This window comes from Stylophora pistillata, chromosome 10, assembly GCF_964205215.1.
Source record: "Stylophora pistillata chromosome 10, jaStyPist1.2, whole genome shotgun sequence".
NCBI classification, from domain to species: domain Eukaryota; kingdom Metazoa; phylum Cnidaria; class Anthozoa; order Scleractinia; family Pocilloporidae; genus Stylophora; species Stylophora pistillata.
The window spans coordinates 21,245,299-21,264,398 of NC_142528.1; the positions used below are offsets into that span (position 1 = coordinate 21,245,299).

A 19,100-nucleotide genomic window follows, 5' to 3' on the forward strand; every position below is an offset into this window, starting at 1 on the left:
AATTTGTTTTTGTTGTGGTTTAATCCGTGTCCATCGAGTCGTGTCTTCTTGGAGAATTCTACAATGATTGCCCCATCTTTTACATGAGAAAGAAAGTTCAGAAGGACCTTTGTAATCAGGACAAACTCATTCAGAGATTTGGCAATTGTACCTGGTGATCACAGTTCCATTAAAACAAAATAAAGAATTCCATTACATAAATACTAAGACAAAAATTAAAGAGTGTTCAGTGCAACCCTGAGTGCAGATGTCTTAGCATCATACATGTAAAGTCACTGAGGCAAAAGTCCGACCCCAGGACCCCGGAACTCCAAGAATCATTAACTTGGACATTTTCATGTGTCTCAGTGTAACATCTTCAGTGTAATAACTACTAAAAGAAACTTGAAAGTGTGGTTGATTTTCTCGTTTGTGCTGTATTATTTGAAAACAAAAAACAAAAAAACAAATTACCTTATGTGCATCAAATGTTTTTATTGGTCAAAAACAACTAACTCAGAACTTTATGTCCAAGTTCTCTTTTGTCGTTATGTCATGTCCTCTTGCATGAACAACATTATTTTGGTGTCGTTTAGAATCTGTTATTTCCTTATGAATTGTTTCGCTGAGCCTTAATAGTTTCATTTGAGCCTTATAATTTCCAAGTAATCCTTATATTAAGTAACTGTTACAGGCTTAACCACTGTCAATAACAAACAAAGAAAGAGTTTAAAATTCCAATGAAAGGTAAAAAACCCTTTCAAAGATGTTAAATGGTGATTATTTTGCTTGAAGATCTGGTTGTCTTATACGTTCTTCCGTATTTTCATTCTCTGCATGGATCTTAAGCAAGTCCATAACTGGATTATCATACTCCGTTGGTGTAGGTTTCTTGTCTGTCATCCAGTAGTGTATCTCCCAGTCATTGCTTGGTTCATTAATCAGCTTGTCGTAGTGATGCAGCTGGTTATCATTCAGACCATCTAAATACTTATATGCAAATATGCTACCAATTCAGAATCAAATTCAAAAGTGATTTCTAATAGAGTGTAAGACTTTTCAGTAGGTTAAAAAGCGGGAGAGGGGGTTTGGCTCTGGCCATCTACCTATATTGAAGGTGTTTACAGTTTATCACCATCCTGCCCGTGAAGATATAACACACTCCCCTACAGCCCCCTCAACAACACTTAAGTTCCACGCAGTTGCAAATGACACTGCGTTGTTCCAGAACATATTCAAGCCCTCCTTACTTTAGAAGATTTGATTTGAGCCCGGAAAGATTTCCGAACAACCCTACACTATTCTAAACTAAGGCTGGGTTATCATTCAGGCCACGTAAATGCTTCTCTACAAATGTGCTGCCAATTGAAAACCAAATTCAAAGGGAATTTATATTTGAGTGTAAGATTTTCCAATGGGTTGAGGAGTGGAGGGGGTGTGGCTCTAGCCATCTAACCCATGTTCAAGGTTGTTTTATGTTTACAAAGAACCACCATTCTGCCTGTGAAGATGTAACACACTCCGCTTGAGCCTCCTAAAGAACACTTAAGATCTATCTGGTTGCAAATGACTCTACAGTGTTCCAGAAGAAATTCATACCCTCCTCACTGTGGAAGCTTTACTTTGAGCCTGCAAAGATTTCCGTATAACCCCAACACTATTCTAAATCAAAGCTGTCCTCCAAAAGACGGTCTACTGCATTCGCCAGTTTTCTTTATCCGATAGTGAAATATGGGGCTGCCCGCATAAGCAGAAATTAACTTTTGATTTCATAGTTTTCATTACAGGGTTTTGGTCACATGCCACTGTTAAACAAAACAAATACCAAGTGAAACGACAGGTTACACTGAAACCATATTAAGTAATTTATCATGATCATGGTAGCTGTTTACCTCAACAAGAGTCCATTTTCCAGCATTCCACGCTTCCTGGAGCAAATGCAAGGTGAAGTGAACTAACTGCTATCTGAAATAGTTTGGTTTGTTTTCATCGAGTGCACCGTTCGAATTCAGCAATTTTGTGTGTGTATCTGCATTGGTAGAGTAATCTTGCTCGTTTGCGATCGACTGGTTCGTTTTAAAGTGATTTATACACTGTTATAGGTGGCTCTGTGTCTGAACTGTTCATGGTTTGGTCGGACAATAAGCGCATTTCTGGTCTCATTAAGTGAGGATATTGAGATCGATAAAGGATATGGCTAAAATTACGTCCAAACAAACCCAAAAAAGGTTGCTTACAGGCCACCAGTTTTTTGTCAGCTGTTTGATCTGCAGGCTCATGTTAGTATTTGTTTCCAGTTCTTTGCCGTCTAGATCATCTGAAAGCCTCTGAAATCCAGGGCCCGAACCCAAGCCCATTCACACTCAGTGGTTTTGGTATCCAAAAGGCTGTGATACAACTTTGAATGGATGTTATATTAGGAGCCTGAGGCCCGTTTCTCGAAAGTCTCGGTAACTTAACAGGCCCGTAAAGCTGTTCTGTTTTCATTGCACTATGAAACTATCAGTAAGGAAAACAAAATGGACTGGTTAGTATGCCAAAGCCTGCTTCTCTTCTCTTAATAATTTGGATTTTAAAATACGGCTTCGAGCCAGTTAAGATACCGTTAAGTTTCCGTTGAAAAACAACACCGTGTTCTCAAAATGCGCGCACTTATTCGCCCGGGCCCAGTTCTTCGAAAGCCGATTAACGCCAACCTGAAATTTTGGTCTACGTTTCTATATTTCTCTGTTCAAAAGCCATTCGGGGATAATTTTCCACAATTCGTTTTAAAAGCAATTAATCATCAAAGTATAGAAAAATGGCATTAAACTGAATTTTCTTCTAGAGCTTTCAGATCTGGAATCAAATTTCACACTAACACTGGGTTATCTTAACCAACCCACCCGGTCCTGATTACGTGTTTCTATGCTCAGTACAGGATGTGCAATGTAATGAGAGATTTTCGATTTTCTCTTTTGCCGGATAAAAGTAGCCAAAATCCAGCAGCGCTCAGGTAGGCGATCGGAAGAGAGAATTCCCTTCATATTGCCCACGGGCACTACCAGCGCTATGATAAAACGTATGAACTATAACCTAACTATTGTATATATATTTACATACTGGAATGGAGGGAAATAAAAATATAAAATACAAAAGAATACACATCAATGTCACAAGTTCTCAAAGCTTTCGTGAAAACAAGCATCGGTGAGAAGATAATGACAAGGACCTCTTACGGGGCCACACCCTGCTCTACATCAGCATGACGCGAGTGAGCAGCTTTGAGTTCCAAATGGAAACTTAAATAAATTGCAAATTTTGGTGATTTCACGTTGTTGTTTCTGTGCAAAGGACGGTTAATAACTAAGTCCTGTAAATGCCACTGAAAGTCAGCACAAAAGCAAAAACAAGGAAATAGACCGATCTCAATTGGTTATATTTCTTGATGCCTTTCTAAAGCTTTCACTTTTAAAATACTCTGCTCTCTATCTAGAAAAAAAAGTTGTCTATCCTAACATCAAGAACATTAGATATACTTCTGCTTACACAGTTTTAAAAAGGCACTTCCAAGCGATTTACCAAGTTTTTATTTATAGTATATGAACAGTTCATTCCTTCTTTGACTCTGTGTTAATTCTTCTTTTCATAGACTTTAGCGCTTATTCACTTAGATATGAATAACGAAAAATATTTAACATAAAATGAAAAGTCCTCTTTTACGCTTGGGGTGAAGACAGTCGTCGTCAAAAGCCAACCACCCATGGTGTCGTCATGGCTTTATACATCTTCGACGAACACATCCTATCAAAAGAAACAAAAGAATGACAAATACTATTATAACAGACATTTTAATTACTTCCCCCACTAAAAAGACTTATCAAAATCTGCTTTTTCATGCCGTAACAAACACACAATAACCCAAATAGTCAGGTAATGGTTTCTTGTTTTTGGCTTTAATTTTTTTTCTTTACAAAATATCCCCAACCAAAGAAATTACCTTGGTTCAGATGTGTGGCTTATCTCTTTCACATGAAAACCAGGCTTATTTGAAGTCTCATTATTCCACTTGAGATTCAATTCAAAATACCAGAATATAAAAAAACCTCCAGATACCCCAAGTGTGTTCTCACCCACCTCTCGGTATATCAGTAATTTAGATGTACTTACATTTGACGACCTCTATGATTTTTTCAAATCAAGGATGACGTCATCACCAATGAGTACGAATGGTGCCCAATTCTTCACTTCGTTGAACTTCTCAGACTGCCTCATACATTTCATGGCTCTATTGAGGGCTTCACTGGCACTCTTCAATTTCGACAGTTCTCCGTAAAAGTATTTCATGAACTCTAGAGTTGCCTCATCACCAAGTGCCCATAGGGAAACCAGAACAGAGCGAGCACCAGCACCCAGAAACGCTCGCGCAATGCCAACCACCCCCTCGGCTGTAACCTCCCCTCGAGCACTGTGGCAGCAGCTAAGCACAACCAGTCTTGCTCGTAGATCAGCTTTCAAGACATCTGTCATCGTCAATAAATATTCTTTCTCTTCAGGTGGGCCGTTTTCCATGGTAGTGTTTGGTGACATGAGAATTTCGCCCGTTTCCATTTTTCCATGTGCTGCAATGTGCACTAGGGCCACTGAGGACAGTCGACCCAGTACTTCTCTTTTTTTTGCTGCTACTCCAACGAGGGGCTCGATGCCTAGAATTTCTCCAATCATCTCCACTTCTTTCCTTGCGAATTTCAGCTTAGCTAGCGACTTTCCCTCATAACGGACTCCTTCTAAACATGGATCACCAACGAGCAGCGCACCGCTTGAGTTATGGAAGTCTACCGGACAATCGGTTATCATTTTCAAAGTGGTCAGGGAAGGAATAACTCGAACGCAATGGGCCTCACTCAGATACTTTGACTTGGAGTCCACGAATGCTGGAAAAGGTACCAGACATAAAGGACCCTCCGGAACAAATAACAGTTCCTTGCTGTCAATTAGGTCAAGAATGGGGGCAACTATCATATCGTACAACCTCTTTAAAGTATTTCCTTCTCGGAACAATGGATGAAAGACATCATGCGGGGTCCTGTCTTCCACTACTGCCTCATCAGAGCGATCATCATCAAGTGATCGATTCTCACACTTCACGGTTCGTGTACCAATTTCTTTCAGAGCATTTATATAAAGCCTATTCAGTAAGGTGGTTAGTTCCTCTTCTGAAGAGAATTCCTTGAATTCCGTTGCTCTTAAATGAACTTTGCCGCCCTGAACGACCCATAGAAAAATTACTGGGCCAGAAACTGCCATGAAAATTGTGCTTGATGCAACGTCGCTCAAAGAATCATAAGCAGACCGAATTTGGAAAGGTGACCAATAGCTTTCTGCGTTGGAGCCATATTTGAAATCCATCAGATCTTTCAAGGCTTGCGAGCGTGCTTCTTCAGCAGCAAGGAGAGCCTCCGTAATTTTCCCTCGTCTCAACAAAGAACGCCACAAGCCTGTGTATGCGTGTTGATGTTGACTACGGTAGCTAATCTTCCATTCATCTTTCGATGTCAGACTATCTCTAGTGTCATTGAACATCGCCACACTGGAATTATAGCAGTCAAGAGCCTTAAGATACATTCCTTCCGTTTCAAAACTAACACCAAGGGAACCCAACGAAATAGCCAAGTCTGTCTTGTCTCCCGCTTCCTTGGCAATTTCTAGATGACATTGATGGTACTTGATGGCTGTTTTCAACTGTCCTAGACTACCATAAGCATTACCAAGAAGGCCATAACTTTTTCCCTCCGAAGCCTTGTCTCCCACTTCTTTGGCAATTTCTAGATAACGTTGATGGTAATCGACGGCTGTTTTGAACTGCCTGAGACCATAATAATCACAACCAAGACAGCCATAAGTTCTTCCCTCGCTGGCCTTGTCTCTCACCTCTTTAGCAATTTCTAAAGCTTGTTGATGGCAATCGATGGCTGCTTTAAACTTTCTGAGGTTACAATAAGAATTACCGAGATTGCCATAACTCTTTCCCTCTTCGGCCTTGTCTCCCACTTCTTTGGCAATTTCTAGATGACGTTGACGGTACTTGAAGGCTGTTTGGAACTGTCCTAGGCTATCGTAAGCATTACCGAGACTGCCATAACTCCTGCCCTCTCCAGCCTTGTCTCCCACTTCTTTGGCAATTTCTAGATGACGTTGATAGTACTTGATGGCTGTTTGGAACTGTCCTAGGTTATCGTAAGCAATACCGAGATTGCCATAACCCTTTCCCTCTCCAGCCTTGTCTCCCACTTCTTTGGCAATTTCTAGATCACGTTGATGGTACTTGATGGCTGTTTGGAACTGTCCTAGGCTATTGTAAGCATTACCGAGATTGCCATAACTCTTTGCCTCTCCAGCCTTGTCTCCCACTTCTTTGGCAATTTCTAGATGACGTTGATAGTACTTGATGGCTGTTTGGAACTGTCCTAGGCTACCATAAGCAATACCGAGATTGCAATAACTCTTTCCCTCTCCAGCCTTGTCTCCCACTTCTTTGGCAATTTCTAAATGACGTTGAAGGTACTTGATGGCTGTTTGGAACTGTCCTAGGCTACCATAAGCAATACCGAGATTGCAATAACTCTTTCCCTCTCCAACCTTGTCTCCCACTTCTTTGGCAATTTCTAGATCACGTTGATGGTACTTGATGGCTGTTTGGAACTGTCCTAGGCTATTGTAAGCATTACCGAGATTGCCATAACTCTTTGCCTCTCCAGCCTTGTCTCCCACTTCTTTGGCAATTTCTAGATCACGTTGATGGTACTTGATGGCTGTTTGGAACTGTCCTAGGCTACGATAAGCAATACCGAGATTGCAATAACTCTTTCCCTCTGCAGCCTTGTCTCCCACTTCTTTGGCAATTTTTAGATCACGTTGATGGTACTTGATGGCTGTTTGGAACTGTCCTAGGCTATCATAAGCATTACCGAGATTGCGATAACTCTTTCCCTCTGCAGCCTTGTCTCCCACTTCTTTGGCAATTTCTAGATCACGTTGATGGTACTTGATGGCTGTTTGGAACTGTCCTAGGCTATCATAAGCATTTCCAAGGTGGTAATAGATATGTCCTTGTAGACTTTTCTATGAGAAAAATATAACGGCACATTTTTAAACGACTCGTATTGTACTCTCAGTCCACAAGTTGTGCAGAGATATTTAGGCGACAGTTTTTCTTAAGTAATAGGTACTAGCCTTAGACAGGCCTTTGTAACGAAAAGCTTTGCGAAATTTTTTAGAAGATATTTACTTCTTGTTAGGCGTGATCAATGCTTGTAGGTGTTGCTCTTTTGTGAGTGCATGTTATTAAATTTCATGGTCTTGTACAATGCAACTTTTCGTTCATAAACAATTCCCGATGACTTAGTAAAACATTAATTAACATAAAAAAATGTTCTCTGGATTTTGCCACTAGCCCTGTGAAACGGCTATTTTATTTACGACATTGAACTCGTAAAAGCCGTATAAAAATAACATTAATGAAAGGTTGCTATGGTGGACATGACTTAACGAGATTTTAGAAAAAGCAATCTTTAGTGTACATGAAAACCTGTCTGTCAAATTTATGGTTATAAAAAGAACTTATGGCATCGTTTTAAATTCATCTACATAGTTCATAAACTGGTTATGTCTTTTGCCTTTGTAATTGAATTAAATGCGATAAATACAGCGTAGAGATTATCGGAAAAAAATTGAACTGTTTACCTATACTCAAGGCTTTTACCGGCCTCCACCTAGACGCTACAAAATTTGAGTATTTTAATATGCTGGTTGACTACGCATCGTATCTTTAACTTTGCTTTAAATCTAATGACGTTTTTGACAAAATCACGAGAGCAGATTGAGCGCACTCTTTATTCACGCAGTTGACTGATCTAGTTATGCAGGCGGTGGTGAAGACGGCAGGCTTTTTCAGTTTCTGCCGATCAAAAGCTCATTTTGTGCGTGTTTCTTTCCATCATTTTGAAAGATTCATAAGCCCCTTGGTGATGTGATACCACCTTCTTTGCATTTCACCCGTCGAAGCTCAACTTTGCAAAAGAATAACCTGAACCACTTGCTGTGCGGAAGATTTAACCTTGGCATTTCGGAAGATATAGTGCTTAAGGTTGAAAAGGAATCAGCAACTTGGCTCATCACAAAATGTGAGTTTAAGTTTGTGTTTCTGGCTAAAAAATGGTTAGGAAATAATAAGGATGATCAGGCTGTAACTCCTTTTAACCGGTCTATCACTAAAAATATCCGGGAGGCGACTTCGAAAACTATGGTATCTCAGTACAGGTTTTTAGCAGTCAGCGATATTCTGAAACAACCATACGACGCTCTTTTTACTGGCATACGGAAAATATTAGACCAACAAGGTCTTAAATTCCTTCACCAAAACTTTTGGAGCCTTCGACATAAGGTTAACGATGAAGCTAAAAGGTGGGTATTTTTGAAAGTCAAACTTCTGTCTCCACTCTCCGTTCGTGTTTTTTCATGGTTGTACAATGTTACACCTTGGATTATGTTGTCCTTTTGTTGCCCTAACATGATTAAAATGGCTCAGCGGTGGAGTAATGAATTCACTTACACATTCCTCCTCGGTTTGCTTGGCCTGGTAATCTTTTGTGTTGACAATCTTTAAAGAGTTAAGTTTGGTAACATTATTTTTAAAGGAGTACTTTCTCAGTTTTACATACTTCGACCGAGATCTGAGTATAACAACAGGAAAATATGAAGGAGATGTTTATTCTTTTCAGCGGAGGAATGTCAATACTGGACTTAATTCTGGAGAAATGGTAGATCTAACATTTCGTTGCAAAAAGAGATGACACATTGGGTAACTCGTGAAACTTGTTGCAACGTTCTCTCAGGTCTGCTGAAAGCAGGTTGTTATTACTTCGTACAATGTCTGGTGCAGCGAAAAAGCCTTTCGAAAGTGTTTCAAGACGACATTGCAAGTGAGTCGGAACGCCATTGAGAGACTCAAAAGAAAAACAAAAAAATACAATACAATACAATATTTTTTATTTAAAGTGCTACTGAGACGAAATTTTTGCATTTTATTTTCCCAATTTTCTGGTGTTAACCTGACATTTAGACCCTAAACTATAAGAATAAGCTTAAGTTTATCAAATTTGACAAAGTTATTCCTTAAAAACAGCGCCGCGAAGACATTAAAAATTCTTCCGCCACTGCTCGAATAACACACTGGAGAGCCCGCGAAAATAACTACAACGGTTTTAGTTGTGACGTCATCGACTCACTTTGACAACGTCGCGAAGGCATGCCTTTACAAGAAATACGCAAAAGAAAGCTGGGGAACAATTCTTTCGAATTTTAATCCTTTTTTCCTGCAGAACAAGAAAAACAACTTCCTCTCGCAGCATACCAAATTAACCACGTTTGTTGAGTCGTTGACGTCACTTCCGTTCTCGACCCAGTTTCTTCTTCTTCACGCGGAGTTCTATAGTTCCAAGAATGGCGGCCGTTTAGATCACAAATCTACAGGGAAAATAATATTACTTCTCGATGGAGTTTTGCCTTAAGATTTGGCAAATTTATTACTTAGGGTAAGTACTTTCAACCTCTGAGGAGAAAAAAAAAGGTGCATTTTTGGTCGCAGTAGCACTTTAACGTAAGTTATCTAACTTACGGCCTTCACAACAAACCCACCATCCCACCCCAGGGGAGGACATCCATTACACAGTAATCTCGTGTGTGGGAAATTAACTTCTCCTACCCCAACCCTGCAGGAGATGAGACCTCTATTTACTCGTCCCTATCCGAGAAGACTAGAATATCTAACCATTTCTTTATGTTATAGAAAGGCAGCAAGTTCTTCTCAATTATTTTAAGATCTTGAGTGTTGGTCCGGCCGGGGCTCGAACCCTCGACCTCCCGCACAACAGTCCAGCGCACTATCCATTGGGCTAACTGGGCGGCGGTCAAACAATTATGTCATTGTAAAACTTTTTGACGGGTCTGAATTTTGCCTTCTATTCTTTGAGAATTCTCCGTTTGAAGTTGACGTCATACATTTATGCAAATTAAGCATCCGCCATGTTGGTGCTCATGACGAGCTTTGGACCCGGAAAAAATTCGCAGCATGTATTCCAAAGAGGCGCTATCATTTCTGTCATTAACACTTCCAGTCGGTAGGTGTCTATGCGGTTAATGAAAACTGGGCATGCCATGAAGATAAACCAACAGCCAACAGCTTACGAAGCATTAAACGAGCCCTTGAATTATGTGACTGAGTACCTTAAAACAAAAAAAATGCATAAAAAGATTTGAGGCGATGAAGAATGCCGAAAAAAAGGAAACAAATGCGTGTAGCCTCCTCAGCTGTAATTTAAAATTCATGGCAAAACATTGCTACATTTTCAAAAATACTCTTGCATTTCTTAGTATCTTGTAACCTACCTCATAACAAATGAGGAGTCACTAAAATATAAAGTTTCAGCTATCCATGTCTGTTTTATTTGTGAACAATAACGCGCACGTTAGCCTTTGGAATACAAATCACTTGTTTCGTTCGCATGTATAATGCATAACGTCAGGTATTGTACTTGTGTGTTACGGACAGCTCGGCAAGGAACCTTCCGTCCATTGTGATTGTTATTTTATAAGTTGAAGGTTCACTTATTAATTAACAATTCACAACGAATCTTGAATCGGAATCGATTATCGCGATCGCATCATGGAGGCCGAAGTTTTCGATCGATCGGCTGAACTTTCAAGAGTTACAGGATCCAATGTCGGCCCGAAAAAGCTCTAGTGTTTGCTAACGAAAAATTAATGTGGAATTGGGCTGAATGCTTCTGCAGAGAACGAAAAGTTTCGTCGACTCTCCGATGAAATACGTAGTGTCACGCTAGTGGTCTCAAGCCCGCCAGCAAGGCTGTTCGTTCAACGCCAGGCAACCAAACAACTTGTATGTTGCATCTTCATTTGATCTCTCTGCCGCACTACTTAAACAGCGAGAATTTCCAGCAGATGTATTTGTGAGTTCTCAACTGAATTATTATTCCTGTTGTTGATACGGTAGATCAAATCTCTTTTGACAGTAAACTACCAGATAGATTTGGCGGGAAATGCCTACAGTCGAATGATCACGGGGAATTCATTTAAGTTTAGCCGAGCTTGGTACCAAGATTTGGGAATTGGGAAAGAAGAATGGTTATATAAGTTAATTTCTGTCTTGCTACCCTCCTTTAGCAGCTTTGTCTCCGCCTTATTTTTTAAATGAGTATTGCACAAACCGCAGTCTTATTGAAAAAGTATTGAATGATCCTCCAGGTTTGAGTATTATATACATGTACCGGAGGGCTATTTGAAATTCATCTATACCCTGGGTAGTGTATACCTGAGGGTTACTTTTAATCTTCTCTATACCCTCTTGGGTAATGTATACCTGAGGGTTACTTTTAATCTTTTCTATACCCTCTTGGGTAGTGTATACCTGAGGGTTACTTTCAATCTTCTGTATACCCTCTTGGGTAGTGTATACCTGAGGGTTACTTTCAATCTTTTCTATGCCCTCTTGGGTAGTGTATACCTGAGGGTTAATTTTAATCTTTTCTATACCCTCTTGGGTAGTGTATACCTGAGGGTTACTTTTAATCTTCTCTATACCCTCTTGGGTAGTGTATACCTGAGGGTTACTTTTAATCTTTTCTATGCCCTCTTGGGTAGTGTATACCTGAGGGTTACTTTTAATCTTCTCTATACCCTCTTGGGTAGTGTATACCTGAGGGTTACTTTTACTCTTTTCTATACCCTCTTGAAGTTTGATTCCCTCTTGGCGAAGCGGGATGTTTCAAAGATCGAGAAATTTCAGTTTTGTTAAAATGCTATGTTTTGGTAATAGGTAGCTAGTTAAATTGAACTGTGTATGGTATCTAGAATGTTATCAGTGTACAGTTAAAGGGAAATCAAGCGGGTATTAATTTATTTTACGATTTTAAAGTAGCATAGGTTTTATGGAAAGATGAAACCGCTGATGTTTTTAAAGTCGGTCTTCGGTAGGTTTCACGGCGTTGTTGCCTCAAGAGGAAGAACAAAGCCAAAATTTTGGAGAACGAATGAGATCAGCTGCACTTAAGTGATTCACGTCCGATCCTAAGTCAAAACTGATTACATAGTTTGTACAGAAGTGTTTGTGAGATTTCGAGGGGTGTTGTCAGGCATACAACCAGCGAACGTTTATTTTGACAGAGATATACTTCGAAAAATTTTGCTCGAAAACCAAGGAAGTGTGGATTTCGTGGGGTGTTGTCAGGCATACAACCAGCGAACGTTTATTTTGACAGAGAGATACTTCGAAAAATTTTGCTCGAAAACCAAGGAAGTGTGAATTAATTTAATCTAAGGTAATCTAAGACTGCAACCGAGGCGAGCCTGATGTCAACAACGACGAATTGAAGGTCAAGGAACCTCGAGGTAAGAAAATAAAATTCACAATATTCTAATAAAAAAATCGCAGCCCATTAACGTACTGAGGACTCTTATTAGTTAAATCAAACTATCCGGTGAATATTATCTGAAATGCCTCTCTTCAACCTACAGATATATGCTTTTGAGTTTTACCCTTGAACTGCTATAGAGCTACCCGCTTATCACTTTCTTTCAGGAAAGGTTCCACGGCATAAATATTTTGGGTCAACATGATTCACTATTTGCTGTAGCGGAACTATGTAAACTATGTAAACTATGTATGCTCCTTGCTCTAGTCATAACAGTAACATGGATTGTATTGCTTTGAATTCGGTAACATATGAAAACTCATTCTCTAAGGATACTTCTAATCCTTTCTGAAGCCAAGCTATGCGCTCTTCGTGCAAATATAGCTTTTTGCAGGCATTATCTCCTGAAAAAAAGAAGGAATGTTTTACAGTAAGGGTAAGTTATTGCAAAGAAAAAAGCATATACTAACGATCATATTTTACCCACATTGAAAAGTTGTTTTCAACGCAGCGAACGGGGAGGAAAAATTAATTTTATAACGTACAGAATCAGTCTCTTGCAGTTGCTTTGGCTGGTAAAGATTTATTCATAATCATTATAACTGTAATATTTGGGAGCTTTTCTCCTAAAAAGACACAAGTAACATTTGGCATAACTTTAAGTACTGTTTTTACCCCCCTCCCCTTCTATTCACAATTTGGGTCCTCAATGATCGGAAAATCAGTGAAATTTGGGAGAGGGGACGGGACATTTTTATTTTTGCTTAAAAAGGAAGAATGTCCTGAACATTTTATCGAGGTCTCTGTGGCCAAACTCTTTCAGGTTTTCTTAGGGCTAGGTCTAAGCTTTCCGCTTGTCCGGCGTTTGGACTGGCATTTGCAGGTCCAGAATATTAGATCATTCGCTAAGCTGCTCAAAATTTATCATTCTCAATAATGGCCGATTTGTTCTCTTTCAAAACCGATGCGAGAGACTGCGTATTTTCTCTTTGCGAGCTCATTGCTGCGTGCACAATTTTGATCTACTAAGACTTTAAAACACCTCAGAATAAAACTAAAGTTTAGTTGCATGGATTTCATAACAAAAACAACCTTCTCTTAATATTAGGGTCAAAACTTGTGCTGCAGGATTATAGTGTACCAGCATTTCTTAACTTTTCTATTGATTTAATCATGTACTTGGACTAAAGAATGTTTTTATCAATTGGCTTTAGATGAAGATCGCAAAGTTAGTTGTTGCTTTCTCTCCCTCGACCGTTCCATGGTTGAGCGTTCATAAAAGAGTGGAGTATACGCTTTTGATCGGGTAAATCGGCTTGCCAAAAAACAGAAATCTTACCTAAAAATGCAAGTTTCGGTAAATACGGGTCTAACCGAATAGCAACAGCTGCGTCCTCTAGGCTTTTTCTGTAATTTCCTAAGAAAAAAAAATAACGGTCCCTGGTCACTTTTGGGGATTTCACACAAAGATGTACCACTACCACACCTCCATCGTGAAAGTGTTGGTCACATCGGTGTGAATTACGATTGACTTATTTAATTACTGCTTGAAGCCGAAATTACTGTTGCAGTAACAGGTTTAAGTGCAGTGGCATCACCAGTAGTAGCAGTATAATTCTGAAGAGCTCCTGCTACAGCAGCGGTTAGTAGTAGTTACAGCTCCAAAAGCAGCTGCGGGATTATAGTACTAGTTCAGGGAGCACCTGGAAAAATTTTCAGCAAAGAGGACCATCATTCCTTCAAAAAAGAGTCACAGCATAGGAAAATTCTTACCCAGTTGGAAATGCGCTGACGCGCTGTTGGCGTACAGTACCGCGTTCAGTTTGACATCTTTACAGTGCACTTGAATTCCTTCCGTAAATAAGTGAAGTGCACTAGACACCTCTCCTTTACGAAATTCTGCGACACCATCCTGAATATACACAGTGGCTATTGCTGTTAAGCAAGAAGACGCTGATTAAGTACGTATTTATTTATTTACTTAGCTTCCACCCTTAAAACATACAAATAACATAGATATAATGAAATAATATAAGATAATAATGATGATAACAAAGGGGGGTGAGGAACGACACAACAGAGCAAGGCTCCAAATTAAGTGCGCCCAAGTAACATTAAGCACAAAGTACCTATGTTTTTCAATTATTTAAGTCTGTTGTGAAAAAAAACTCAAGGGCAAGGTTCAAAATATACTTCGTTCTCTTCGACAAGCTGCCTATGTGAATAAGAAAAAAAGAAGAGAAAAGGACTTTCCTGCAATTTATGTTGATACAATTTTTTTATTTTTAGTTCCTCCTGTGCCTGCAAATATCCGTGAAGACCAGAAATAGTTCTGGAGGATTTTTATTCGCAGGTCTTTCATTTTGCGATTTTTTTTTACAATCGCGGAAAACGGAAAATTATAGAACGTCAAAATAGGCCAATTTTGATATGTTAAAATTCAGACTTGGCTCCGAGGTTTGAGGAAATAAAACAAAAAGAAATGACACCGAAGTTGAGGGATCAATAATGGCTATAATTTCTTTTGTTTTTATTCAGCCTCGGAGCCATGTTAGAATTTTAGTATGACGAAAATTTCTTATAAGAGTACTAATAAGGTAATCAGATTCAGACTGAAATTTGTCTTGACTTGTCAGTCGCGTTTTCTAGTTGGCTTTGTTTCATTTTGAGTGATCATTGGTTCCTTTTGACGTTTTCATTTCCTCTGAAATGTGTGATTACTTTATTTGGTTTTAAAGTTACGACACTGAATAGAAATACAATCGAGGGCCACTAGTTCGTCAGTTGAATTACTGTCATGAGTTACCCTCTTTAAATAAAGTTATTATTATTATTATTATTATTATTATTGTTATTATTATTATTATTATTATAAAACGTAATTTTATAATACCTACACAAAAATTTAAGAATTTGCATATTTCCAGAACGTTTTTTACCTTGTAGGGTCGCATCATCGAAGCCCATTAAGCCTCCAAGGGGCAGGGTAGTTTGATCTTCCTCCTTGGCTTAGGAACAAACATTTAAATACTATTAGTTGTAATTGTGAAATAAGTATCAAGCGCAAGTTACCATAAAGATACCCTGCGGATACAGCTAAATATCATATAATCTTAATTCCTTTGTTGTCCTTTCAGGTCACTTACGAGTTCATTAATATAAACAAAAATTTGGATTTTCTCCTAATAATCGAACATGTGCGGTTAAGACCAACTACTTTTAATGTGAAGCGTAAGGTGGCTCATATTTTTAGAGGCCGGTTTTTTTCTTTCCGGACAACGACGACTGCAACGTTGTTCTGTTTCCTTCAAAATGGTGTCCAAATAAATTGTCGGAAATTATATCATATAAGCCAATAGAAAGTGTAGCTTACTGCTTTTTTGTTCACATGTAAAGAGTCTATGTACCTGTTGAATGGCCGCTATCTAAATCCTTCCTTTCTTCAATCAAAGAAACTTGTCCTTTCTCAGCGTCTAATTTAGGAACATGATACCACAAAATTATTTACGTATTTATTCGCGGATACGATTACAGTAGTTACAAGAAAACTAAGTAACTTTTTCAATGCATTTAGAACATTAATAATGAGTAGTTAGGCTGTTATTGAAACAGATATAGTTCGCCTCCATGTCTATACCTGTTGAATTGCCATCATTCAAATCCTTTCTTCCTTCAGTTGTTGAAACTTGGTCATTCTCCAGGTCTAAAAACATACATATAGTACACAAAGATGTCTATTTTTCGACCCTACGCATAGTGTGAAGCAAGCGGAAAGTATTCGGTGTTCTACATACGTTACATTTTTCGGACGTTGCATGTACGAGTACATGATATAGTTGGGGGTCACAGATTTAGTACTTCGAAATCAGGATGTTTTCCCCACTTTTTCGAACGTGGTCAACTTTTAACTCAAATTAAGCGATGTACTTTCAGGGCTAAATCTGTGACCCTCCCAACTAGCTGCTTGTATGTAAGCAAGCTTAATTTCTCTCAACTTGTGAAAATTCTCTGACGAAGTCCGCTACTGTCAGACGAAACGCGTAGGACAATAAAACAAGTTTTTAATATTTCAACTCGTGCAGTACTGTTCACTGGTATATCATTAAAAAAAAGGATATTACGCTTGCTCAGGTCGTAAAGACATTTACCAATCGCATATTGCATCGTAAACTAAAACTTTTTACGGTCCTTTTATAACAGAGATGTAACGGACCGAACTTTGTATCATTCTACTGACATTACCACTCTCTCACTATATTTGGAGGATACTCAAACCGCCTGTGAATCAGACGTCGCAAGCTGGTAAATCACAGTCTGTTCTTGTTTTTACCCATTATCCTACGCAGGCTATTACGATAGTAAACAAATAGAAAGAGCGGTCTATTGCCAGTTCAATTTTTACATGTATTAGTACCTGTTTCATCACTTGAATCCTTCTTCTCTTCGACTAAAGAATCCTGAATTTTCTCACCGTCTAACATAGTCACAACATAAAGGAAAGATAATTTTAATCGTGAATAAACGTCACCTGCTGGTAGCAAAATACCTAAGAACCAAAGGTTCACAAACTTAAAAGACTTGCTAAGAGGTAGAGAATTTTTTCGAAACATCGTAAAGCCCTTAAAAAGGCGGATTCAATAACTTGTCAATATTTTTTGCCTGATTTGTTGTACCTGTTAAATTGCCATCATTCAAATCCTTTTTATCATCGATTGTTGGAACTTGATCGTTCTCAGTGTCTATAGGAAACAGATAAAGCCCTTTTCACTTTGAGACATTTAAACATTATGTAGGTGATCGTCTTATCCTGGTTAAGGTTACAGCGTTTTTCTTTCTTCATTTTTTCGTCTGAAAGTTACGGTAACAGTGTTTTTCTTTTTTCGTCTGAAACAAGGTTACAGTGTTTTTCTTTTTTCCTTTTTTCGTCTGAAAGTTTATGGTATGGAGTTTTCCTCGTGATTAACACACAAACAATCTGTGCTGTTTCCTAACTATTTAATCTCTCTGATACCGACACCGGGCCGACGAATCGACTTTACTTCGGGTGAAATGATCAGTTTTTGCTCAGACATCGTTTTTGTGTTTAAACTAATTTTCGGATTGAGTGAAAAATTATCTACCATTTCCTTTTGTTCATTTCCCCTCACCTGAACTGCACTCTGCGCACTCGTGGTTAAGATCTGGTTTCACATAAGGATGTGGAAAGTTTTCCTCCGCTATAATGGAAAACCATCAGATAAGAAGTAAATAAATTAAGGGTTCAATTTTCCGAAAAAAAGATAACTCTAACACAATTGTTTTGGTTGGAATCTCTATGATAAAAAGAACGCACAAAAGTAGGGACTCCAAACATATATAGCCTCACGTGAATACTTGGTAACAATAAGCAACCTATATTATAGCTTTGTATGGAGAATTTCTTATTATTCACTAGCTATTGATCTGTATAGAGAGAATGAAACATGGGCGAGCGTAGATGCTCGCGTAGGTTTCACCACTGGATGAAAAAATCGGGATCCACCATCCGCGAAAAGAAGGGTTTAGTGCCTGAGCGAAAAGACTCAGGATGAATAAAAGGAAAATCCGTTTAAACATTTCAGAAATAAGCAATGGGCGTTATTTTCACTCCACAAAATTCTCAGTTATCAACTTTTTACTTACCGGCAGAAAAAGTGTGTGCCAAAAATTCTCTCTCAGCCGCGAGAAATTCCATTGCCATAGCAAAGTAGCTTCCGGTTTTTCCTTTCGTATTTTCGTTTTGTTCCGCTTGGAAATCCTGAATGCCACTTTCTGTAAGCGATACGAATTATCTATTATTGTTGGCATACCGATATCGAATTACATTAGATTAAGTTATATGTATATTTTTGCACTTAAACTACACTATTATACATTTTTAGATATTTTATTGACACGTTTAACACGTATTATTTCATTATTAGATTTTTCCTTTTTCTATTTGTTGCTTTTTTTTCGGTTAGATTTTTGTAACATTTTGGTTTCTGCGCTGATGAAAATGTATATTGATATTAGCGCAATATAAGTTGATATTATTAATAATATTCTTAATAAAGTAGGCCACTGCAGGAGAAGATTGTGGGACATAAATTTCTCTTTCTTACCGTTAACCAACTCTGATAAAATTTTCAAAATATCTTTCTTGTTTTTTTTGCTCTTTAGTTATTTAATATAATTCAAATTTTAATTTGTCGCTTTCATTTTTAATACCCCTATCTGCTCTCATCAGTTTGGTTTGTCTGTTTGGAAAAGGCATTAGCTTGGCATGAAAACTTTTTTAAGTTAAGTCTCCTTTCTCTTACCGAAAGAAAGTTCGTGCATGATTTTATATTCTCCAAATTCATCTTTCGATACAACTGAAAATGCAAAAGAAAAGGAACAAATATTGAAAGAATAACTTCGAAGCTTTTACCAGTGATATATAAGATGTTTTATGGTGGGAACCAATGGCGTACCTCCGCTTCTACATATAAACCCACATACAACCCACAATTCCTCCATTTGCTCTGACGAAGGGCTAACGCTCGAGACGTCAGCTTTTTTATTCATTACGGTGGCCAATTTCAATTTCAAATGAGTGTCAAGTAAAGTCCCACAGAGAAAATGTACTACACAGACCGACCATTAACTGGACAA

At 38.5% G+C, this 19,100-nt stretch overlaps 2 protein-coding genes and 1 pseudogene across 7 annotated transcripts in view; all 3 read right to left on the reverse strand.

Moving 5' to 3' along the window:
* Positions 1 to 579: 579 nt before the first annotated feature.
* On the reverse strand, positions 580 to 2,130 carry LOC111326019 (succinate dehydrogenase assembly factor 2, mitochondrial-like; annotated as a pseudogene).
* A 1,001-nt stretch (positions 2,131 to 3,131) lies between these two features.
* Positions 3,132 to 8,082, reverse strand: LOC111326033 (uncharacterized). Its single transcript, XM_022929959.2, has 3 exons — positions 8,014 to 8,082; positions 4,129 to 7,080; positions 3,132 to 3,762 (listed from the first exon to the last, which is right to left on the reverse strand). Exons 1-2 carry the CDS (start codon positions 8,080 to 8,082, stop codon positions 4,141 to 4,143), a joined length of 3,009 nt encoding a protein of 1,002 aa, XP_022785694.2. The 3' UTR covers positions 3,132 to 3,762; positions 4,129 to 4,140.
* The window catches only part of LOC111326020 (uncharacterized), a 38,800-nt gene continuing 27,600 nt past the window's right edge, over positions 7,901 to 19,100 (reverse strand). For 2 of the 6 annotated variants that reach the window (XM_088736263.1, XM_088736262.1), the window contains 12 exons: positions 18,767 to 18,820; positions 18,108 to 18,236; positions 17,594 to 17,662; positions 17,120 to 17,185; positions 16,861 to 16,920; positions 16,084 to 16,149; positions 15,854 to 15,919; positions 15,386 to 15,454; positions 14,220 to 14,381; positions 13,786 to 13,863; positions 12,783 to 12,850; positions 7,901 to 8,617 (listed from right to left, as the gene is read on the reverse strand). In XM_088736263.1, coding sequence (XP_088592389.1) covers positions 8,474 to 8,617; positions 12,783 to 12,850; positions 13,786 to 13,863; positions 14,220 to 14,381; positions 15,386 to 15,454; positions 15,854 to 15,919; positions 16,084 to 16,149; positions 16,861 to 16,920; positions 17,120 to 17,185; positions 17,594 to 17,662; positions 18,108 to 18,236; positions 18,767 to 18,820 — 1,031 coding nt within the window. In that variant the 3' untranslated portion in view covers positions 7,901 to 8,473. Of the gene's footprint in view, positions 8,618 to 8,984; positions 12,851 to 13,785; positions 13,864 to 14,219; positions 14,382 to 15,385; positions 15,455 to 15,853; positions 15,920 to 16,083; positions 16,150 to 16,860; positions 16,921 to 17,119; positions 17,186 to 17,593; positions 17,663 to 18,107; positions 18,237 to 18,766; positions 18,821 to 19,100 lie in introns of those variants that run through there. The other 4 variants (XM_088736266.1, XM_088736261.1, XM_088736267.1 and 1 more) reach the window with 3 other exon arrangements.

What these genes read in the sequence shown, in the direction of transcription:
- LOC111326033 (XM_022929959.2), bottom strand. Translation starts at nt 8,082, where the DNA reads ATGCCAAGGTTAAATCTTCCGCACAGCAAGTGGTTCAGGTTATTCTTT. An exon ending in GCAAAGTTGAGCTTCGACGG is followed by an intron (nt 7,081 to 8,013) that starts GTGAAATGCAAA and finishes TTTTTCTCATAG; the next exon opens with AAAAGTCTACAAGGACATAT.